This window comes from Spea bombifrons, chromosome 5 (assembly GCF_027358695.1).
Source record: "Spea bombifrons isolate aSpeBom1 chromosome 5, aSpeBom1.2.pri, whole genome shotgun sequence".
Lineage (NCBI taxonomy): Eukaryota > Metazoa > Chordata > Amphibia > Anura > Pelobatidae > Spea > Spea bombifrons.
Genome location: NC_071091.1, coordinates 67552497 through 67572763, shown reverse-complemented (window position 1 = coordinate 67572763; position 20267 = coordinate 67552497). Strand labels below are relative to the sequence as shown.

The 20267-nt window shown below is 41.6% G+C and overlaps 1 protein-coding gene across 2 annotated transcripts in view; it reads left to right on the top strand.

Annotated features, from left to right (window-relative positions):
• KIF13A (kinesin family member 13A) overlaps positions 1–20267 on the top strand; it is an 85339-nt gene that overhangs the window by 47295 nt on the left and 17777 nt on the right. For both annotated transcript variants that reach the window (XM_053467040.1, XM_053467041.1), the window contains exons 9-18: positions 417–529; positions 1032–1143; positions 7697–7909; positions 9460–9570; positions 10100–10234; positions 10957–11087; positions 16634–16720; positions 16811–16977; positions 18774–18984; positions 19809–19971. In XM_053467040.1, coding sequence (XP_053323015.1) covers positions 417–529; positions 1032–1143; positions 7697–7909; positions 9460–9570; positions 10100–10234; positions 10957–11087; positions 16634–16720; positions 16811–16977; positions 18774–18984; positions 19809–19971 — 1443 coding nt within the window. The remainder of the gene's footprint in view (positions 1–416; positions 530–1031; positions 1144–7696; positions 7910–9459; positions 9571–10099; positions 10235–10956; positions 11088–16633; positions 16721–16810; positions 16978–18773; positions 18985–19808; positions 19972–20267) is intronic.

The window sequence follows — 20267 nt, the reverse complement described above, 5'->3', positions numbered from 1 at the left end:
AAAAATTAAACTTGTTGCTTGTGTACTGGATCATAAAATAATAATGATAATGATGGTTGAGTGTACATTTTAATTGACTATATTAAAAAGTATTTTGGAGTTAAGTGGTACAAGATGGCATTTTGCCTTTCAATTACACATAATAAATATGGTCCAATGTCTCTGCTTCAGTGATTTGCAATCTGCCATCAACATATATGGTCTATGGTTAAGGAATTCTTGGATTCCTCCATACAGCATATATGTACGTATATCTGATGTTGAGCATTAATACATCTGAATGTTCTGTTCCAATAACTTTGTTATCCGAATATAGTAATATACAGTTGTGTGTACTTGTATGATCTGTGTCTAGGAGTTTTGGTTGGTTGTGTTAATTTGGTTACAATTCTTCTTTTTTCACTGCTCATGAACAGAATTCAGGAGAACGTGTCAGTAAAGTCAGTCTGGTGGATTTGGCCGGCAGTGAGAGAGTTTCCAAAACAGGCGCAGCAGGAGAGCGTTTAAAGGAAGGAAGTAACATAAACAAGTAAGAAACCTTCTAGTCAACTGCCATACTGTATGCAGGGGTTAACTAGTCCTGCCTTCTTTACTAATTAGCATAACTTTGAACAGATTTTGGTTAGCGTCTCCAGGTGAAGCACTTGTTATGCCTGCTCATGCCTATTCTCTGCCTACTCCAGCCTTTTTCTGATCTTCTTCCAATGTAAAAGTCTAACTGGGTTAGCCAGACACCCATGTGAGAGGAGGGGTGTTTCGGAAGTTCCCAGGTATGCTGATTAGTATCAGTATGTGTATCGGAAACATACTTTTCTGCTCAAGTCATCTCATGATCAGAGCAATACTTCTGAATATGAGCAAGTGCAGGTTAATTGGGGCAGTAGTATATTTAGGTTTAATGAAAAATAATGCAACAAAAAGCCTAAACTATCTATCGATCTATCCGTCAGTCTGTTTGAGTTTAATCTATATGTTGTTGTTTATGTATATAATACGTCAGATATTGACTGCTTGCATTTTCTTAACTCCAGATCTCTCACCACATTGGGGTTAGTCATATCTTCTCTGGCAGACCAAGCGGCTGGGAAAGGGAAGAGCAAGTTTGTGCCTTACAGAGATTCTGTCCTCACATGGCTTCTCAAGGTAATAAACCAACATATATGATCTCCCACTGCGAACCACTAACAGAAAGCAGTACCACCTAGAGTAACTCCAAATGTTTTACACCTCCCAGTCTCCCATTCCTACACGGTGAAAGTGTGTGTGTGTATATATATATATATATATATATATATATATATATACACAAAAGCATGACAGTATGTGTAAGATTGGTCTTACCAGAAGGAATCCGATATGCAGGACTGGAACACACTTGCTCAGAACAGAACACACGCAAGGGGCCTGGTGAGGGTAACAGGGCACTTGGTGGTGTGGCTGTAAGCACGAGTGGTCAGAGGTACACGTAGTCGGGTTGGATAGCCAAGGTCGGGATGCCAGAGGTACACGTAGTCGGGTAGGATAGCCAAGGTCGGGATGCCAGAGGTAAACGTAGTCGGGTAGGATAGCCAAGGTCAGGATGCCAGAGGTAAACGTAGTAGCAGGGAGAGCCGGGGTCAGGAAACCAGAGAAACACAGGAAGCCGTTTAGTAGATCAGGGTCGGATACCGGGAGATCAGGAACAAGGTAAATATATATGTATATATATATAGGATACGGGGAAGCTCACGTAATACGGACAGAACCAGTATAACTGAGCACTGTGTGTACTGTGCTCGAGGTTTAAATAGCCCGGGGGGGCGTTCCCCGACGTCCGGGACGTGATCGCGTCCTGCGTCGCCATAGCGACGCAGCGGAATCCAGCCGGCGGTCAGCTTCATAAATATTCATGAAGCGGCCGCGTGCGCGAGCGGCTGCTTCATGTTCCAGTCTGCGGTGCCGGCGTTTCTGCCGGGGGAGAGAAGAGGACGGCCGGGAGCTGATTAAGGTAGGTGCCTTACAGGATCCCCCCGCAAGACGCGACCTCCGGGGGCGAGGATGGCCTGGCTTGAGAGGATGCAGTTTATGAAACTTCTGAACACATAATGGAGCATGAACTTGACTTGCCGGTTCCCAGGTCCTTTCTTCTGGGCTATATCCCTTCCATTGTATAAGGTATTCTAGGTGCCCTCGACGGATCCTGGAATCTACCACTTTTTGTACCACGTATTCTTCAACCCCGTCGATGACCACTGGTGCAGGAGGAGGAGGTACCCGGTCGGGAAAAGGATTGGCCACCCAAGGTTTGACTAGCGACACGTGGAAAACCGGATGAATCCGACAGGTAGAGGGAAGTTTCAATTGCACTGTCACTGGGTTGATGATTTTCGTGATACTGTATGGGCCAATGAACTTAGGTCCCAGTTTCTTGGAAGGGATCTGTAAACGCAAATGACTGGTGGACAGCCAAACTTTGTCGCCACAATGGTAAGTAGGGGGACTGGAACGATGGCGATCTGCATATAATTTGTAGGCCTTTCTGGCCTTGATTAAGTTTTGCTTCAGGACTTGAAATTGTCTTGTTAGCACGGTGACTCGATCCGAGGTCCCGGAAATCGTAGGTTCGGTTGGCAGACCTGGAATCATAATAGGGTGGTAACCATAGTTTGCGAAGAATGGAGACATCTTTATAGATCGCTGTGTTTGATTGTTGTAGGTGAATTCTGCGGAAGGGAGAAATTGGAGCCAATCATTCTGAAGGTGCGTGGTGTAACATCTTAAGTAATGCTCTAATATTTGATTGAGACGCTCGGTCTGACCGTTGGTTTGTGGATGAAAGGCCGTGGACAGAGTGGGACGAATGTGCAGCTTGCGGCAGAACACCTTCCAGAAACGAGATGTGAATTGTACTCCACGGTCTGAAGTGATAGTTCGTGGTAATCCATGAAGCCGGAACACTGTATCCAGGAACAAGGTGGCTGTGGTGGAAGCGGAAGGAATGCCAATTGTGGGAATAAAATGTGCCATTTTGGTGAATCTATCGATCACCACCATAATTGTGTCGTGTTTCTTGGAAGGTGGTAGATCGACAATAAAGTCCATAGAGATTTTAGACCAGGGAACCGAAGGAATAGGTAATGGGCGGAGAAGGCCCGTTGGTTTTCTACGTAGGGTCTTGGTACGAGCGCAGGTGGTACATGAACGGACAAACGAGGTCACATCTTGGTCTAGCGAAGGCCACCAGAATTGACGTCGAACGAGGTCTGTAGTCTTTTTAATGCCCCCATGTCCGGAGAGGAGAGAATCGTGGCATGCTTGTAGAACCTTTAAACGGGCCGGGGTCGGTACAAATATCTTATCACGGTAGTATAATAAGTTTCGGGTACGACGAACAGGAGGATTAGTTCTCGGAACTACGGTTCTGCGGGATAAGGAGCGAATAAAGTCCATGAGAGATGGTTGATGTGTGAGGAAGAGACTGGAAGGAAGAATAGTATCCGGTTGAGTCTCGGGACAACTCGATACAGTAGGTAACCGAGACAAGGCGTCTGCTTTGGTATTGCGGGATCCAGGGCGATACGTAATATGTAGGTTGAATCTTGTGAAGAAGAGAGCCCACCGAGCCTGCCTGGGGCATAGTCGCCGTGCGGAGCGAAGATACTCCAGGTTCCGGTGGTCGGTATATACCGTTACTGGATGTTGAGTCCCTTCCAGCAGATGACGCCAGGTGTCCAGAGCCTGTTTGATGGCCAGTAGTTCTCTGTCCCCCACACTATAGTTCATCTCGGCCGGGGTGAGTTTACGCGAGTAGTAGGCCACAGGATGCAAATTTTGTTTCTCCCCATGTCGTTGGGACAGAACTGCTCCTACCGCAAGATCCGAAGCATCCACCTCCAAATGGAACGGTTCCGCCACCATGGGTTGAATAAGGATGGGAGCAGTGGTGAAGTGTTGTTTGAGAGCGTCGAACGCATTCTGCGCTTCCGGTGTCCAGGCAAAACGGGAGTATTGACGAGTCAACTTGGTGATGGGTGCGATAACATGAGAGAAGTTTCTAATAAATTTGCGATAGTAGTTCGCAAAGCCAATAAAACGTTGAACTCCTTTTTTATCAGAAGGTACTGGCCACTCCAAAATAGCTGACACCTTTTTAGGATCCATCTGTAGGTTTCCAGGTGTAATGATGAATCCCAGGAATTCTACCTGATCAGCTTCAAATTGGCATTTCTCCAGCTTCGCATAAAGGTGATGTGTGCGTAGACGGTCGAGAACCATTTTGACCTGGTCGCGGTGATCGGACAGGTTTGACGAGAATATGAGGATATCGTCCAGATAGACCACCATAAAAACATCCAGATAATCCCGAAAGACGTCATTTAAAAAATGTTGGAAGGTAGCAGGGGCATTGCAGAGCCCAAAGGGCATGACGAGATATTCGAAATGTCCATATCGACTTCGGAAGGCGGTCTTCCACTCGTCTCCTTTACGTATGCGGACCAAATTATAAGCCCCTCGGAGATCAATCTTGGAAAAGATCCGCGCAGTTTTGAGTCGATCCAGGAGTTCAGGAATGAGAGGTAACGGATATCTGTTTTTAATGGTGATCTTATTTAGTTCCCGATAGTCTACACATGGTCGCAGACTCCCATCTTTTTTTTCTACAAAAAAGATTCCTGCGCCTGCTGGAGAAGTGGACGGTCGGATGAACCCTTTAGCTATATTTTCTTGGATATAGTCCTTAAGGTGCTGTAATTCAGGTTCTGATAATGGGAATATCCTGCCGAATGGGATGGGAGCGCCAGGGAGGAGATCAATGGGACAGTCATAAGTCCTTTGGGGAGGAAGTGTATCGGCTCCCTTCTTGTCAAAAACATCACGGAACTCTGCATATTGTTTAGGAATACGTGGATCAGGAGGAGGAGGCGAACAATCAGGAAGCAATAGGAGTGTAGGGTGGTCTGTCTGGCATTGATTGCGGCAAAACAGGGATTGGAAGGAGAGGGTCCCCTTGGACCAATCAATTGTAGGATTATGGAGTCTTAGCCAGGGTAGGCCAAGAATTACTGGAAACATGGGTGACGGAATAAGGTCAAAGTTCAAGTATTCCGTATGATTATTCCCCAATAGAGCATGAAGTGGTGATGTTTCGTGTGTAACGGGTCCAGTAGACAGGGGAGACCCGTCGACCACTTGTATATGTATAGGAGCCGGTTTAATTAAAGTTGGTATATGCAGTTGCTTGGCAAAGTCCTGGTCCATGAAGCAACTGCTGGCTCCAGAATCAATGATAGCAGAAACGGTGGTAGAATTATTGATCCACTGTAAAAACAAGGAGATGTACAGGTGAGGAGAACCGCCCTTAGGGAAGGAACTAAGGCAAACTTTATCATGTGCAGGCTTACCCCTGGGAGGGCGTCGTGGACAGGTAGATATCAGATGTCCTGGTTCACCACAGTATAGACACAGATTGTTCCTCCGACGACGGGCCTTCTCGGCTTCTGATAGTGGGCCACGTGCCACTCCGATCTGCATAGGTTCTTCTGGAGGGGGCATGATCGCTGGAAACTGGAGAGGAGGACCGGTAGGAACCGTAGGAGCAGTATGAACCGTAGGAGGGAAGTGGCGTCTCGGGGTAGGAATGGCTGAAGCTGCACGTTCCAGGCGTCGTTCCCGAAATCTGCGGTCAAGCTGTATGACCAGGTGTATGAGGTCTTCTAAGGAATCAGGAATGCCCACGCGAGCCAGTTCATCCTTCAATCCTTCAGCCAAACCCAGACGGAACTGATCTAACAGTGCTGGTTCGTTCCACTTGCTTTCCATGGCCAAGCTTCGGAATTCCGTCACGTATTCCTCTACTGGCCTCTTCCCTTGACGTAAAGCACGTATGGCAGCATGAGCAGAGGTAGTGCGAAAAGGATCGTCAAATAAAGTGTCCATAGCGTGGCTGAACTCGGCCCATGAGTTCAGGACTGGATTATTGGTGCGTAGTAGATGGTGAGCCCAGATCTGTGGTTCCCCTGATAGTAGAGAAATCACAGTTCGTACCTTCACATGATCGGAGGCGTAGGTTCTGGGTTGGAGAGAGAACAGGATTTGGCAGGACGTCATGAAGGTACGATAACTAGCTCTGTCTCCTGAGAAGCGCTCGGGAAGAATAGCCTTGGGTTCCGGAGTAGCAGCAGCAGCAAAGGCCCCCTCCATTGGTGGAAGTGGAGCGGGAGCAGGAGATGGTTCCCCAGGGCCAGGAGGGTTAGTTTGAAGTTCATGAAGCTGATGCTGCATATGCGCATGGCTGGCTTGGAGGTCCTGGAAGGAGCGAGTAAGTGCAGTAATCTGTCCAGCGATTGCTGCAAGAGCATCCGAAATTCCTGCGGATTCCATGTCGGGGCTCAGTTATTCTGTAAGATTGGTCTTACCAGAAGGAATCCGATATGCAGGACTGGAACACACTTGCTCAGAACAGAACACACGCAAGGGGCCTGGTGAGGGTAACAGGGCACTTGGTGGTGTGGCTGTAAGCACGAGTGGTCAGAGGTACACGTAGTCGGGTTGGATAGCCAAGGTCGGGATGCCAGAGGTACACGTAGTCGGGTAGGATAGCCAAGGTCGGGATGCCAGAGGTAAACGTAGTCGGGTAGGATAGCCAAGGTCAGGATGCCAGAGGTAAACGTAGTAGCAGGGAGAGCCGGGGTCAGGAAACCAGAGAAACACAGGAAGCCGTTTAGTAGATCAGGGTCGGATACCGGGAGATCAGGAACAAGGTAAATATATATGTATATATATATAGGATACGGGGAAGCTCACGTAATACGGACAGAACCAGTATAACTGAGCACTGTGTGTACTGTGCTCGAGGTTTAAATAGCCCGGGGGGGCGTTCCCCGACGTCCGGGACGTGATCGCGTCCTGCGTCGCCATAGCGACGCAGCGGAATCCAGCCGGCGGTCAGCTTCATAAATATTCATGAAGCGGCCGCGTGCGCGAGCGGCTGCTTCATGTTCCAGTCTGCGGTGCCGGCGTTTCTGCCGGGGGAGAGAAGAGGACGGCCGGGAGCTGATTAAGGTAGGTGCCTTACAGTATGGGAGCAAGGTGGTTCATAAATTCTTGTACTTTGAAAGTTAAGTTGACAATGTTTTTTTCTTTAATTTAATATGAGGAAGCTAGTATGTTAAACGTATGTTTTTAATAATTAAGACAATCTTAATTTTTACAATTCAGCCTGCTAAATTAACCAATGTAATTGTGTTTACACATTTAAATATACAATAAAATGGGTATTAGGAATTTATGTTATGTGTATACCATGAAAGCAGCCATCCTAATTGCCCATTCCTATGATCTGCATCATTATTCCTCCCTATTAAAATTTTCTTTCCATTTTGTTAAGTTACCGCTCCCCTTTGGTAAAAGATGATTTGTTCTGACAGACAAGAACAAAGAGAGGACTTGACAACAGGGAACTAAATAGTTTATCTCCTCTGACCTAAAGCTGTCCCTTACTTAAACTAAGTGCAACCCCCTACTAGCTTTCCCTTGGATGTCAAGCACAAATGCTTGAAAAAACATTAACTTTTTTTTGTACCTGCCCCTTATTTTGTGTAAATTGCACCAAATGTTCCTCAGCAAACTATTCTACAGACCAAAACAGGGTGCAGATTTGAAGCTTTCAACACCTAATTACCTTTCTCCACTTTGATGTTTTTATTCATCTGTAAAGGACAATTTGGGAGGCAATAGCAAGACCGCCATGATAGCAACCATTAGCCCAGCAGCCGACAATTATGAAGAGACACTCTCTACCTTAAGATATGCTGATCGAGCTAAAAGGATAGTCAATCATGCTGTAGTGAATGAAGATCCAAATGCAAGAGTAATCAGAGAACTGCGGGAGGAGGTGGAGAAACTCAGAGAGCAGCTGTCACAAGCAGAGGTGAGCCATGGTCATGTAACAGTAACCATGCCCTTGATGTAGGAAAGTGCATTTTATGGCATGTACTCAATGGTTAGAGAGGTAGTGATGGCAAGCCAGAGTTGTAGGTTTATAAACATATGTTATTTGTAAAAAAAAAACATCTTCCAATGTAAAAATTTGTTGAGAAAAATGGCATATCATTTTTTTGATGTCTACCAAACATTAAGTTTGGTTCTCACAATTTCTTTAAAAAATCTTAATGGAGATTTCTGTGTCAGTCAAGTGTTCTCAACCTCTGAAGTCTATTTGTTCTACAAACCAATAAAGCTTAGACTTGATATGTGGGTAAATACCTGTCCATCACGAAAGAATTAAACAGAAAGCTATAGCCAGAGGGAAGCTAATCTAGACTACCATTTGTCTATCAAACTAGATGACGAAGAGTCAAGCTGTCATGTTTAGATTTCTAAGGTACCTTTTAGGAAAAACGGAGGTTGCACTGAGAAGAACTCAGATGAGACTGAGATGTTTGAAAGAATTTGGAAGCATTACCCACTTCTGCGGTCCCAATTCAGGGGACTTGTATTGCCAGTGACAAATGTACTCCAAGTTCCTATTGTATAATCCAGGATAACACAAGTCCAATCCTCAAGGGCCATGAACAGGCAGAAATTTCCTGTATCCTTGCATGAAAACGGGTACTTTAATGAATTTATGTTTGAGGTGCCTGTGCTCAAGCTTTAGAAACACTAAATAAATGAAGACACAATTTATTCCTGCTTCACTCTCTGATCAGCTGCAGTGAGGAACAACTTGAGAAGATACATCTTCAAAAAAGAAGTAGTGGCCCCTAACCTGTGGAAGAAATATATTTTTAAAATGTATCTATTAATTTTAAATACATTATTCATGCTAGATAATGGACTATACATGTAAAAATTGTATAAGAAGAAAGCAGTATTTGTTAATATAAAGGTAACATTTGTGGGTAAAAAAAACCTGGAAGGGCAATCATGTTTGAATATTCGTAACAATAAAAAAAAGCTCTAGTCACTAAGGTGAGAAAATACCATGATCAGCAAGGGGTTAACTTGAACAATTATGGGGAAATATGAGTTCTCTTATCATATAAAAGTATGGCTGCTTTGGCCACCAATTGCTGTATCATTATATGCTGAACAGCAGTTGGTGGTGGCTGGTAATTTCTGTTTTTCCCAGTACTTTTGTGAATCCCTTTTTTTAATGTTCTTACTAAAACAGTGTTCCAATTACTGCTCTGTCCATACACCTTAGTTGATGCCAACGGATCACGGCTCTGTGAATAGGGCCATGAATGTCAAGAAATTTACAGAGTGGTAATTGACTGCTAATTCACTGCGCCAATTGCATAATACCAAATTATTATTTTATATGTTTTACTCTTTTTGTTTTTTAATATTGTATGTACTAGGATTTTGTCCCAGTGCAAGAAAATCTTAAAATGTGCTTAAGGTGTACTGGTGTGAATCAATTATTTGCCAGTAAAATGGGTTATAGATGTGCTTGTTATATTCTTGTTCTTTTGTTAGTCTATGAAGGCACCAGAGTTAAAAGAAAAACTGGAAGAATCTGAGAAACTAATTCGAGATTTAACAATCACTTGGGAAGAAAAGCTTAGGAAAACAGAAGCAATTGCCCAGGTATTTCTTTTTATTGTCGCTTTCTTGCCAGTGTTTGCCAGGTGTCTCACTGTACAATTTTTGCTTAAAATGAACAGGCTGAAAATTACTTTAAGTGAATTTGTCATGAAAACACAAAAAGACTGCTGTGTTATTAATCATAGCCTTGTCCAGCTCTACTGGAGCTGTAAGCATTTTTATTTTGATCCTATGGGTACAGTAGGTGCTAAAACTTAATACCAATATCTGAACTGAAAGAGTAACATTTATCATTGGAGATATAAAAAAGAAGAATACATTATTTTATAATAATATAATAATAATAAATGTAAGGTGGGATGGGGATGTAAAAACAGTAGATCTGTGTGATATGAAGCATGGGATATGACATTATAAATTGGTATTTTATTTACACTTTCAGATTGGAATAATCCTAAGAATTATATCTTATACTCACAGGGACAGTTTTAATTTAGGTATAAAATACAAGTTGCATGAAAACGTTCACTAACATTAATGCCTTAACACGTTCCTGCTTTGATTTCCACAGGAGAGGCAAAAACAGCTTGAAAGAATGGGTATATCTCTTGAATCCTCTGGTATCAAGGTTGGTGATGACAAATGTTACTTGGTGAACCTCAATGCCGATCCTGCACTTAATGAACTTCTAGTCTATTATTTAAAGGTGAGAACTTGTGTCAATAACTATGCTTTATTTTTCTTCGGGTGACCTTAAACTTTGAGTGAACATGGACGTGGTTAAAGATTTGCTATATTTTTAGTTAAGACTTGATCTGTTTACCAAACCCCAATGTATTAAAAAAATAAAACTCATGAAACATTGACATTGAATCTGATGATATATATGCATGAGAAAAAAAGTTTTGGAGAAATTAGTATGATGAAAAGGAAAGGCTCCCCGATGACTATAGTGTGATGGTATGTATCAATTAGTCAGGGGTTTAAAATGTAAATTCCAGTTTAATAAAAACTTTAGTGGTTGCCTGAATACTACCTATGGTTGGCTCATATTGTAATTGCCATGTAGTAATCATTGGTCACGCATTCCTCCAACAAAAGACAAATTACGATTTATATGTAAAGCTAGTAAGTCCAATACATGGCGGTTTTGGTCATAGCGTGGAGATCTACTTGAAATCTCAGTCAAGATAAAATTCTGTATGTTTCAAATGTGGCACTGACGGACTCATATTTAAAAATAACTATGGAAATAAAGGCTTTTGAAGGGGCAGCTGGAAGAACAAAATGTGTTTCTGTAGTGAAATGAATTCATAAGGTCTTTTTCAGTTAAAACATATTCTAAAAGACATTTAGAGCAGTAGAAATACTAAAATGTATGACCCCATATATTAGGCTTACAACCTATTGAATTTCATGTATATTCAGGATCACAACCAAGTTGGTGCTGACACTTCTCAGGATATACAGCTCTTTGGCATAGGCATTCAACCCGAGCACTGTGTGATTGATGTGGCCTCAGATGGGGAAATTTCTCTAACACCAAAGGAAAATGCAAGGTATGTTGGGTCAGAAAGATAAGCAGTTTGGAGATTTTAAGAAAAAAAGCATTTATGTAATTGGCTTAACTTGTCTGGTCATTTTCTAAAAGATCATGGATCATATGGGTTTAATATTGCAGGTCACGTTCTAAAAGAACATCTTCATCTGGGTTTAACCTTGCAAGCCATCTTCTAAAAGACCATGGTCATCTGGGTTTAACCTGTCAGGTCACTTTCTAAAATATTGGAGGTTACAGGAGTTAATTTATCAAAATCACTAAAAATTCTTAAAAAATATATTGGTCACTTTCTGCAAGGGTCAGCTTGGTGTAGATCTAGTGACAGCTTAGAAAAAAATCACTAATGCTGTAAAAAAACATTTAGATTAATTTAAAATTTAAATGTATTGGTTCTGCAATGTGGTTAAAGCTGCTGTTTCAGTTAGAAAATAACATTATTTGCATTATTTGGTTGGTATGTAACCAGATCTGTAGTTTTATGCTTTAATTACATAAAACAACAGAAACATTTGAATGGCCATGACCTATCAGTGCCTATTTTTGTGTCACATGTCACAAGTATTACCAGCAAAACATAAATAAGGCAACATTTTACATGATTAAATCATTATTTCTGAGGAGGTTATGGTCATTCAACAGTACTAGGAATGATGATTCCAATGATGCATTTAGTTATTAAAGTGGTCAATTCGGCAGAATTTGGTGGAACAGCACCTTAAACCTTTAATGATAATGTCTGCACATGGTTACTTATATCCCTTATATTTGTAGTGTTATGAAATATATAAGAAAAATACTCACTCTTTCATTCTAGCACTAAAACCATTAAAAAAAATAATATTTCTACGCATTCTTTTGGGATTAGTAACAGATAGAAAGGTGATATGATGATATGTTCTTTGGAATGTATCGTTTTTCACAAATCACTTTTATTTTTTTTCGAGAGATATTCTTGACACTACGCAGATCAAACAGTAGTTATGCCATACACACTAAGGTTATCTGCAATTTTACAGTATTAAGCTATATTAGTGAAAAATCTTTTATTAGCTGTAGGATATATTACCTAGTATTGACTAAATAAATATAATAAGTATAATACAATAATAAACATTAAATTTTGTTCCAGTTTCATAGTAAGCTAAAATTAGGTCTTTATTTTAAGGTTAATATTTTATAATAAACCTTTAATAGTTCATATAACTATGTAACACATTTAGAAGAAGAATAGGCATTCTCTGTTGGGGATTGAAAATGCAAACACCTTTTCAGCTGTTTAGGTATACATTACAGTGTCGCATATGTTTAACCCAGTGCTGTGGGTTTAGATTCACAGAGTAAATGTGATCGGCAGCCTTTCATTCACGGTGCCACACCTGGATTTGTATTCATTTGAAAGGGAATTGTTTCTATTTGTGCCCGGTAATAGTGTGTTTTGTTACTGACCATGCTCTGTGTATAGCGTGCGTCAGCTCCATAATGGGCTTGTACCCCACCTGGGCTTTAAGCATTAAAGCTCAAGCTATTATCTCATGATCATTAAAAAGAGCACATTATCTTTTTCAGTGCAATGACATGCTGGTCAGCGCTCTTGGTAAAAAGCATTAGAGTCAATTTAGGTGCCCAAGTGGCGGCCCGAGGGCCTAATGTAAGCCAAAAGGCTTTTGTATATTCCCCATCTGCTTAGGAGCACCGTATATTTTACTGCATGACATGTTTGTCATTAGGCTTTGGCACTCTCCATCAGTGTATTTTGAGAGCATTGTAGAGCACGGGAAAACCGTCTAAATGTTTTCTTAACTCATTGCAAGTTGTAAACGTATTTTTAATAAACAAATTTCAACATGACCTTTTATAGCAAGGCACTGAATAGGCAAACACCCTACCCCCTCCACTTTCCCGATTCCTCTAACAGTTAAAAAAAAATACAAAGATTTTACACCATAGACTATTAAAAAGTAAGAAGTAGTGTACACTGGGGAACACCCATTTTAATTAGTAAATGACGGTTGACCCATTTAAAAAGGATTAACGCCATATATTTTAGCTTTGTACACTGTGTTCAATTCCGCGGTGTTCAATCTAGTTCCAGTTCTAAAAGAGTTAACAACCCTTCCCAACCAGAGAGGCACTGAGCCGTCATTCCAAACTCAGCGTTTCACAGAGACTGTCCTGCAATAGCACGTCAGACATGTGAGCCGGCACAATGGCCGCGTACCGTGCCAAGCAGGGTGTGAGCCAGACAGCAGCGTTACAGACTTAGGAGAAGTCTAAAGGACGCTGGCGGAATGAAAGATTGACACACATGAGAGGAATGAATAGGAAACGTGAGAGGCGAAGGAAGTGCAAAGGGTTTGGATGTTGGTTTGGTTGATTAAGAAGAAGAAGAAGGCAGACATGTCCTTTATTCTTCTTGCTTACTCAGCTAAAGAATACACGTCTAAATTTATCCCTGTCTCCGCTTACACGCATCACTTTCAGCTCCTAATACCTGGGAGGACAACTCAATTACGTGATGGATAAACAAGTCAAAAAGCCAGGCAAATACAAAAATATACGTTCTGGTGGGTTGACATCTTAAGCAAATGCGTTTGGAAGGGTTTTGTTAAAATAGGTTACCCTAAAGTGATTGTTTGCGATACTAAAACTGTAAACAAAGGACTTCATGTTAAAACCTGTTCAGCAGGTACTAATGCTTTAAGAGCTAACATTCGTATTTTTTAGTCCACAGGTGGGCAGACTGAAGAGTTGAACAATAGTTGTTATGACTGTTGGATACGCATTACCATTAAAAAGTTTGGGGTCACTTAAAAATGTCCTTGGTTTTGAAAGAAAAGCACATTTTTGTGGCATTTAAAACAACATTAAATGGATGAGAAATACAGTGTAGACTTTGTTAATGTTGTAACTGACTATTGAAGCTGGAAATGGCTGATTTGTAATGGAATATCTTCATAGACATACAGAGGCCATTTATCAGCAACCATCTCTCCTGTGTTCCAATGGCACATTGTGTTTGCTAATCCAAGTTTAAGTTTAAAAGGCTGGACATCTCCTTGTTTTCCATGAAAACAGCTAAGTGACCCCAAACCTTTTAATGGTACTGAATATGGATCCTGTCTGGTGGCTGTAAGCAAAGTGCAAACAAAATACAGGCATTCTTCATCCCACACTTCCTGACACAGAAGAGAAGCTTCTGCCTCTTCTGCGTGTGGACAGGCAAACATTTTCCGTGCCCTCCTGGGCTTTTCTCCTTCGTATATGGTTAAGCCCCACGTCTCTGGTGAATCACTTGACCTTTATTCTCTTGAAATACTGTAATTTGTTGAGCAGAACCAAGGAAAGGAACCACTGGCTCCCTCTTGTGCCTGTATGCTGTATGCACACTATTTGTTATCGATTAGGTTTGCTGCTTTAGGGTGCCTTGTTCCATCACTGACTTAAAATGCCCTCCCCTTGTGCTTCTGAAAAAATATTACCATCTTTGGGTTTTTGTTGGCAGATTCCTCATTGCACTGATAAACATGAGATATGTTTGCACAGTTTAAATGCTATGTCTGTATTCTATCAAACAGATATATAACACTATATCAAACAATGCATATTTAACTGTAAAATGTACCGTATTGGCCCGAATATAGGCCGCACTTTTTTCCCCCACTTTAAGTCTTTAAAGTGGGGGTGTGGCCTATATTCGGGGTCTAGCGCCCGACGCACGGGACATGCAGTCCCGGGCGCCGGGCAGGCAGCGGGGTTAGGATACAGATCCCCCGCAGCGGTGCAGGGGACCTGCATCCTACTCCCCGATACGCCAGCACTTTCCACGGGGGGAGTACCGGCACGGGAGGTTGTCTAAGCGCATCGCACGGACGTTCACCGGCAGCGGCGATGCGCCGTTGCCGGTGAACGTGCGCACGATGCATTCTAACCGCCCCCGACTTACCAGGGCAGACTCCCGGGTGTCTTGCAGGGCCGGCGGAAGACATCTACGCAATACGCGTATACAACTTCCGGTGCCGGCACTTCCGCTGAGTGCCGGCACCGGGAGTTGTATACACGATGTGCATAGATGTCCCCCTCCGGCCCCGTAAGACACCCGGGAGTCTGCTCTGGTAAGTCGGGGGGGGGGGAGGACAGAGTGGCAGCATATCGCGGGGAGGACAGAGTGGCAGCGTATCTCGAGGGGGGGGGGGGACAGAGTGGCAGCGTATCTCGAGGGGGGGGGAGGACAGAGTGGCAGCGTATCTCGAGGGGGGGGAGGACAGTGGCAGCATATCTCGGGGAGGGAGGACAGTGGCAGCATATCTGGGGGGGGAGAGGACAGAGTGGCAGCATGTTTTTTGGTGCTTTTTTAAAGAAAAAAACTTTTTCTTTAAAAAAGCACCAAACTTTTAGGGTGCGGCCTATATACGGGGGCGGCCTATATCCGAGCCAATACGGTATATTTAACTCAAAACCCCAAACAGAATATGTGCAGAAAAAAATAGTCCTTCTTGATCCATCTATCCGGTTTCATAGATGGGTAACAACTGTTTCTTGAAGATCGTGATGTAAGGTTTACAAACCCTGGTGGCATTACGTGGAGTTGCAGGTAGAACTCATAGTTGCCTCTGACCAGCCCTCTCATTATTGTAATTTTGCACATAAAAAGTAGGTAAAATAAAATGAAGTTAAAAGGAACTTCACTCAGGAAAGTATAGACCATAGGGAAGATTTTGCATGATGGGCCACAGTGCCCTAGGGTTGGCTTGTAAACTTCTTCTGTTAGGCTAGACCCACGTATAGGCTCAGGGCATTGTTTTATCATATTTACATACGTTGTTCTTCATAATATGTAATGGAACCCCAGTATGTATGTTCTAGAAAATTCCATAGGCCACAAAGCACCCAAAACAATTCCCAGACATGCAGTGCTTTAAGCAGACCATACTGTATTTGGATTCTTGTCACGTCAAATTTACAGACATTAAACAACCAAAGTTATATGCCATATGGTGCGAGTTGCCATGCTCAGCACAGCCACGTTAACCAGTGCACATGGAAAATATTATTGCAGTTGCTGTGTGGGTGTTTATGGATTTACTCCTATTCCTCATTTATTTTTCTAAATTTCAGACAAAATAATACTTTAGAAAGAGAGCAAGCGGTTAATTATCCAAGGCCTGTAAAAAAAACCTCTGGTCATACCAAAAATGTTTGTCAGGGTCTAACAGTTCTTATACTATGTTATGCATGTGGCATCTATGCAATTCATGATCTTAAGCATTTATGAAAACCGTACCCAGTTAGACAGATTTTTATGGACCTACTGTAAATCTTAGGGGTTTCCAATCTCCCTGACCATAAGAAAATGATAAGATGGGGAGCTTGTGCATTTTGAAGGGAGCTCCAAACTGTAAGATCTAAAGAATCCAACTTTGCTCACATGTCTTGGCATAAAACCCTATGGACGATGGATCATATAAGGTTTCCACAGTATGAGATGAGTATGACTACGTGACTATGGTGCATAACTTTTTCTCGTGGTTATATTTTCCTCTGCAGAACTTGTGTAAACGGTGGGTTAGTGTGCTCGAGAACGCCACTGTGGCATGGGGACCGAATCCTGTGGGGAAACAACCACTTCTTTAGGTAATGATCAATATCCTGTATCTTAACCATTGCATATGGTAAATGTTTATATGATATTCGCTTGCTCTTAAAACTTTGCTGTATGTCCAGGCTCAATGTTCCAAAGAGGAAGAGAAAAGATTGGCCAAAGGAGTTTGAAAAAGAAGCCAGCTGTACAGAACATGACTTGGATGCAACCAGCGAGGCATCATCAGAACCTGACTACAACTATGAGTTTGCACAAATGGAAGTTATAATGAAAGCCCTGAATAGCAATGGTAAGTGATCAGGCTTATGAGAAATATCATTTACAAAGCTTTATCCTACTTGTTAAACACAGCCTTTTGTGTTTTAGTATTTCATACTTGCATCAGAATGTATAAATCTTTGTGTTTATGGCCTGCATTTGTCTTATTGCTAATGTCTACATGGTTGAACAGTTTACATGGTATGGGAATTTAATTACATAGTCCCTTTTCTGATAATTAATTTGATAATTCCTAGTATTTGTAAGACCATTCAAGTGCACCATGACCATTAAAATGCCTTAATGTTAATATAAAATACAAAATAAGTTGTCTGGTCTGGTTTTGGTTCACGGACCACTAGGAATGGTGCGGATTACACACCATATAACGGAACACTTCTGGACAACATCCATGTGGATGTCTTTCTTCAGAATATTTCCTCCTGTCTGGTGGCAAGAAGTCTTCAAATATTTACATCATGTCTGGAATAAAGGTCTAGTATCGAGTCTTGCATGGGACTTTGTCATCAAGGAATTAGCTGTGCCTGGGGTTGATTTACTTATCACCTACCACAACCTGTGATATCTGAATTCCAATATATTCTTTCAGTCCCTGAAAAAGGTTATATAAAAGTTATATTAACAAAAATTAAAAATGAGTAAGAAAATGTGAGTTATTAACAGATTAACAGACACAATTTAGTATATAAACAAGGCATTCTAAATATATATATATATATATATATATATATATATATAAACCATTTTGTAGTTCCTTCATCTAGATCCAGAATACTAATAGGTAGAGCACCCCATAGTGATGGGAAATATAAGTTACACACAATGAGTAGATGCACTCCAACTTTATAGCAATAGAATGCAGAAGGGTTATGTATGTAAATTGGTTTATATAAAAGTATAATAAACACAAGTGACGAATCATCGTGTATAATCAATCTGGGCATTTTTAATTTATTTTAAGAACTGGAATCTAGGCATTTGAGTTCCTAATGTCACTGGATTTTACATCTGTAGGAGCTAGTTATTTCACTCGGAAACGAATGTGCACGCAGAAGACATGCATGGAGTTTACATTTCTGGAATGTGAAATTTGGACCTATATTGCACTGCCGCTGTTCAGACAATGTCCCGAGTTAGGAAACGCGCCATTATTTAAGCTGAGTGCAGCAGGATATTACAACACAACAAATATGTGACATCAACAGTACGATGGGTCTTGATAGATTGGAACATGATGCTGGGAACTGCGGTGTGATTGTGGTCTACATAAAATCCATTGCATAGCAATAAATCCAGAAATGTTGAGTACCAAACGCAGATAACTGGTTCTACTGTAAAAAGACATTTTCGCTATCCTTATGTACCATTAAAAAAAACAAAAACATAAACAAACTATATGTTAAGTTTAGAAACATGACTGATTACTGTAAGACGTACAAGTAATGTACATGCTGCAGGCTGAATTCTTATTTATCTACAGGATCTTTACGCATGTTATTCATTTGCTGGGTTTGTTATACATTATCATTTAGATTGAACCTGCTTGCTGCCATGTGTATACATTATTCTTCGTTATTACCCTGGGGCAGTTACATATAAGTCAGAGTAAATTGATAAGTGTGTTTAACCAAAGTAAGCGGAGCTTGCAAACGTGCAGTTTTCCAGATGTTGCTGATCTACAAACCCTGCATGATGATGAAAATAATATAGTGTGACCATAGCTTGTTGGCACCATGTACCATGTCTTGCAGTAGGATGTGGTGGGTATATTTACCTCAAACGACTGATGTGTCGTCCCCCCTTTAGATCCTGTCCATAATGTGGTCCAGGTTCTTGAGAAGCAGTATTTGGAGGAGAAGAAACATGCCCTGGAGGAACAGAGGCTGATGTTTGAACGTGAGCTGGAACACTTACGGGAGCAGCTCTCTCCAGACAGACGGCACCAGCACAGTAATGAGCGACTGTCTTACACATCGCAAACTACTCAGCAGAAAATGAGCATGTGGGTAGAGGAGAGGTGAGAGTTGGCAGCTATAAGCCAGTGAAGTGATGCCGCCATTCAGACCCAACACTGACTTGAGCAGATAATGATAATGTTATTTGACATGCTTGCTTCTAAGACCGACAATGTTGTATTGACCAGTTTTTAATAATGGTAGGGTCATCAACCAACACTTGTCACAATGTCCCTGCATCGTTCTCTTTATCATATATCCCCAGTCATATATGACAATCAGGTGCTCCGTTTTGAAAAACATTTTATACGCTTATAATCATTTTGGTGGTTGCTAGGTAAATAGGCTTACAAACATGGATATTTACTGGGCGTCAGCAAAACAGGAAAATCATATCTGTCTGTTACAGCCAAAAAACAAACATCCTGTTTATGTGTTTAGAAACAGTTTCATAAAAAGGCAAAGACTGGCTCTTGGAATTAAATCCTCAGAGGTTGACTAGAGCCAAAGACACATGTGATTACCCACAGTTTGTTTTCAAGTCAGAGGAGTTCATTTATGGCATATGATTAAAGTAGGACACAAAATGCACTGTTATTATTGTCCCGTGGCAAGCAACAGTCTTAAAAAAATATTTCAACACTAATTTGTAAGAAGCATTTCCCCAGTTATTTGGATGCCAGTTTTAGGCTGCCACGAATAAGCCTTTATCAAATGCCTCCTAATTAAGGCAAGAAAATCGAATGAAACTAGTTAAATTCAAAGGTGTGGATTTTTTTTATTATGAGTTTTGTATTATACCATCAAAAAATGAAACATTATAATGGAATATACCGGTGTTTAGAAAATATGAGGAATACATAATCTATCTTGTTTGGCATTGCAGGGATGAGTTGTTCAGACATAGCCTCTCTAAACTCAGGGAGCAGATTGTCAAAGCCAACACGCTTGTGAGAGAAGCCAACTTTCTGGCTGAAGAAATGGACAAGAGCACAGATTACCAAGTCACTCTACAAATCCCGGCAGTAAACCTGAGTGCCAACCGCAAGGTAAGTCCCAAGCCTGGTTTAAGGAAACCGGCACCCTATTGCAAAACCTGCAATTTTCCTTTTGCAATAACTCCATGCCCCCTAACAAGGGCAACACTGCTTGATATGTACTCAAGATACTTGACAGATGTAGCTGCAACCCACGGGCCAGGCTCAGCTCAGTTACCCAATTAAACACCAACACACAATATGGGTTTGAAAAGGCCTGGGCTGTTTTATTTAATATAGTCATTGTCCAGTAAAACCTGAAATAATAAACATAGATGCGTTAACAGAGACTTCACCAAAACCAAAAC